The following is a 2,878-nucleotide window of genomic DNA, read 5'->3' as shown; positions in this document are numbered from 1 at the left end:
TCAAAGTCTGGATCATAGGGGCGTTGTTCACCCTTGAATAAGAACATGATGCGCCAACGTAATCGCCGTTCGAAGTCTGCATACGCAGTGTCGAGAAGTTCGACATTACGCTTCTTATGAAACATGTACCTCATTCCTACCGATAATTGGTATTGAATATCATCTGGGACCTCAACGCCGGTCGATAGATGCACAACAGCTCTGTATTGGGCGGCCACAGCAACGTCGTATGGCATATACAGATGGAGCAATCTTACAGCGCGAGGTAAAGACACTTCTAATAATGCGTCCGGGATCGTAGCAGCGTTAGGCCATACATAATTCGACATGTCAACCCGCTGAAGGTACTCTAGGTGGCCTTCTGCTTGCCCTTGTCGCCCTTGCGAGCGGGGCCCTGCTTCTTCCCTTTTCCAGACTGCCCGCCCTTCCCCTGCGAGTCGCCTTTCGACGACGTGGACGTGGACGGGGCTTGACCCTTCTTTTTCTTCCCTCCCTGGACGTTGGCGCCTTCGCGCCGACCGTTCTTGCCGAGAGGGGGCGGAACGTACGGCTTGTCGTTCTGCCGGGCCTTTCTTGCTGTAGCGAGTTCCTGCTTGAGGTCTCGCTTGGAAGCCGCGGTCTCCTATGGACGTTTCCCCAAGGGAGGAACGTTCAAAAGGATGTATCAGATCATGCAGCTCTCGATAACTGAGAGAAGTGCCTTTACTCACCTGCTTGACCTTCGCGGAGACGACCTTGTCGATGAGGGATTGGGTGGCTCGATCCAGCGCGGGCAGATCCACCTTGTCACCTTGGGCCGTCTTTTGGAGCGAGGTCTTGGCTTTGGACTTAGCGTCCTTGGCCGCCTCCCGGGCTTCCACGATGGAAAGCACGCGGAACGCAAACACCGGCAACTCGATGAGAAGCCGGGCCGCGATGCCCCAAACGGGAGAAGTCTCTATCGAGTCAAACTTGATAAAGACAGCCTCTTTTTGACCAGATCGACTCTGGTCGCCCATCTCGATGTCCCCGTCCTTGGGGACTTCGAAAATGGGGAGGCGCTGGTACTGAGCCAGCTCATCCCGGCGAGCCTAGCCCTGTCCCAGCCAGGAGGTCAGGCTGACCTCCGGGCGTCTCAGTTTTGGATGTTTGGGGTGTCAGTGCATAGCCCCAGAAGTACTGAATCCAGAACTGTTCTCGCAACTCACTTTATATTGGCAGTCGTTCCGTAATTCATCATATCCTCCTAAAACGGTGAGAAGGGCCTGGAGGATCATCCAGGGATCAAATTCCCACGGTTGGTATGTCAAAAAATCATGTTCACCAATCCCCTCCCACTGGCCATTTTTTCAAGATTTTAGAAGCTTCATATATTGCAGTATACATCGAACAATCGGTTTTTTAAATCGAAACAAATGATGCTCATAATTCACCGTCCGTTTTTCTCGACGGTTCCCAACTGAATAGCTACTCACCGTCTGACAACGCCTCTTTGTAACCGTGATGGGTACCTCCCTGAATATTTTCGCGATTTAAGGCGCTGTGGGCATTACCCCACCAATATTTTGGTGGGGATGGTGCCGGGAGGATTGCTGGCCGCCACGGTGATCGTGGGAATTCGGCGAGCTCGGCAGGGGGTCAAAACGCGCGTCGTGACACTGCCACGGTGATTGTGGGAAACGGCCTGCCCGGCAAACGCGCGTCGTAGCACCGCCACGGTGAACGTGGGACCCGGTATGTTCGGCGCCACGCGCGGCACGGCACTGCCACGGTGAGCGACGCGCGTCGTGACACTGCCACGGTGAACGTGGGACCCGGCGCGCTCGGCAAACACGCGTCGTAACACCGCCACGGTGAGCCATGCGAGGCACGTGCCGTATCGCCACGGTGAGCCACGCGCGTCGCGACACCGCCACGGTGAGCCACGCGCGTCGTGACACTGCCACGGTGACCGTAGGTCCCGGGCTGTTCGGCGCGACGCGCGGCACAGCACTGCCACGGTCAGCGATGCGCGCGTCGTGACACTGCCACAACGTGGCGTGGAAATGTGCCGCTGCGGCTCGGCCGCGCCGTGACACTGCCGCCACGGGGCGTGGAAACATCAAGCATTAAGTAAGGGTTAAGTAAGCGTCTGAGTCAGCCGTTCACACCCTTACTTGGGCTCATCGCAGGAGCATTGTTGAAGTTAATAGGGCGTTCTATAGCTCGAAAAATCGCAATTCTTCGTGGCCATTGAACCAGTACAGTATGACATCATCCAAGTAGACGTGTATAGCCACATGAATATAGTTCAGGGTCATAACTCGAAATAAATCGCTAAAATATTCTCTGAGGCTCATCGAAAGGGCAATAGGTGGGAGACATACATCTAGGATCTTTGCACATCACTTTGGCATCAGAAAGCGCCCTCTGACGCATATACGAGAAGGTCTATACTCAATCTGATCGACACAGAAAATCAAAACAAGTCGATCACTCTGGATATCAGATGGAGCCGATGGAGCGCATCGTAAGATCAACATAGGGCAACCTATAAAGGATCATGCAAGGTCATCAGAGCACATTATAAGGCATGGAAAAGCACCCGCATCAGCAGAAACCAACACCACAAGTTTGACGATCACATTCTTCAGTTGACCAAGACGTGACACATCTATCGCCCACATTGACCGAGCTTGAATGCGAGAACCAACGTGGATCAGATGCGCATACAAGTTCTATCACATTATGATCACATCCGCATGCAACTGACGTCAACGTACAGCTCTATGCTCGACCGTGTCAGACAACGATCACATCCATCCTACGTTTACACACTTATCGCACACACTGACCAGGTCAACCTGACATCACATCTCCGTCTGACGGTCATCCAAGAAAGACAATACCACATCCACAT

General features: G+C 53.7%; 1 protein-coding gene across 1 annotated transcript; it reads right to left on the bottom strand.

Annotated features, from left to right (window-relative positions):
* Positions 1-349: 349 nt before the first annotated feature.
* Positions 350-998, bottom strand: PUNSTDRAFT_139573 (uncharacterized protein; the record flags this gene model as incomplete). Its single annotated transcript, XM_007389299.1, has 2 exons — positions 350-622; positions 711-998. 2 exons carry the CDS (start codon positions 996-998, stop codon positions 350-352), a joined length of 561 nt encoding a protein of 186 aa, XP_007389361.1.
* Positions 999-2,878: the final 1,880 nt, after the last annotated feature.

This window comes from Punctularia strigosozonata (assembly GCF_000264995.1).
Source record: "Punctularia strigosozonata HHB-11173 SS5 unplaced genomic scaffold PUNSTscaffold_35, whole genome shotgun sequence".
Classification (NCBI taxonomy): Eukaryota; Fungi; Basidiomycota; class Agaricomycetes; order Corticiales; family Punctulariaceae; genus Punctularia; species Punctularia strigosozonata.
Note: the sequence above shows the minus strand (reverse complement) of the source record. Positions and strands in the feature narration are given on the sequence as shown.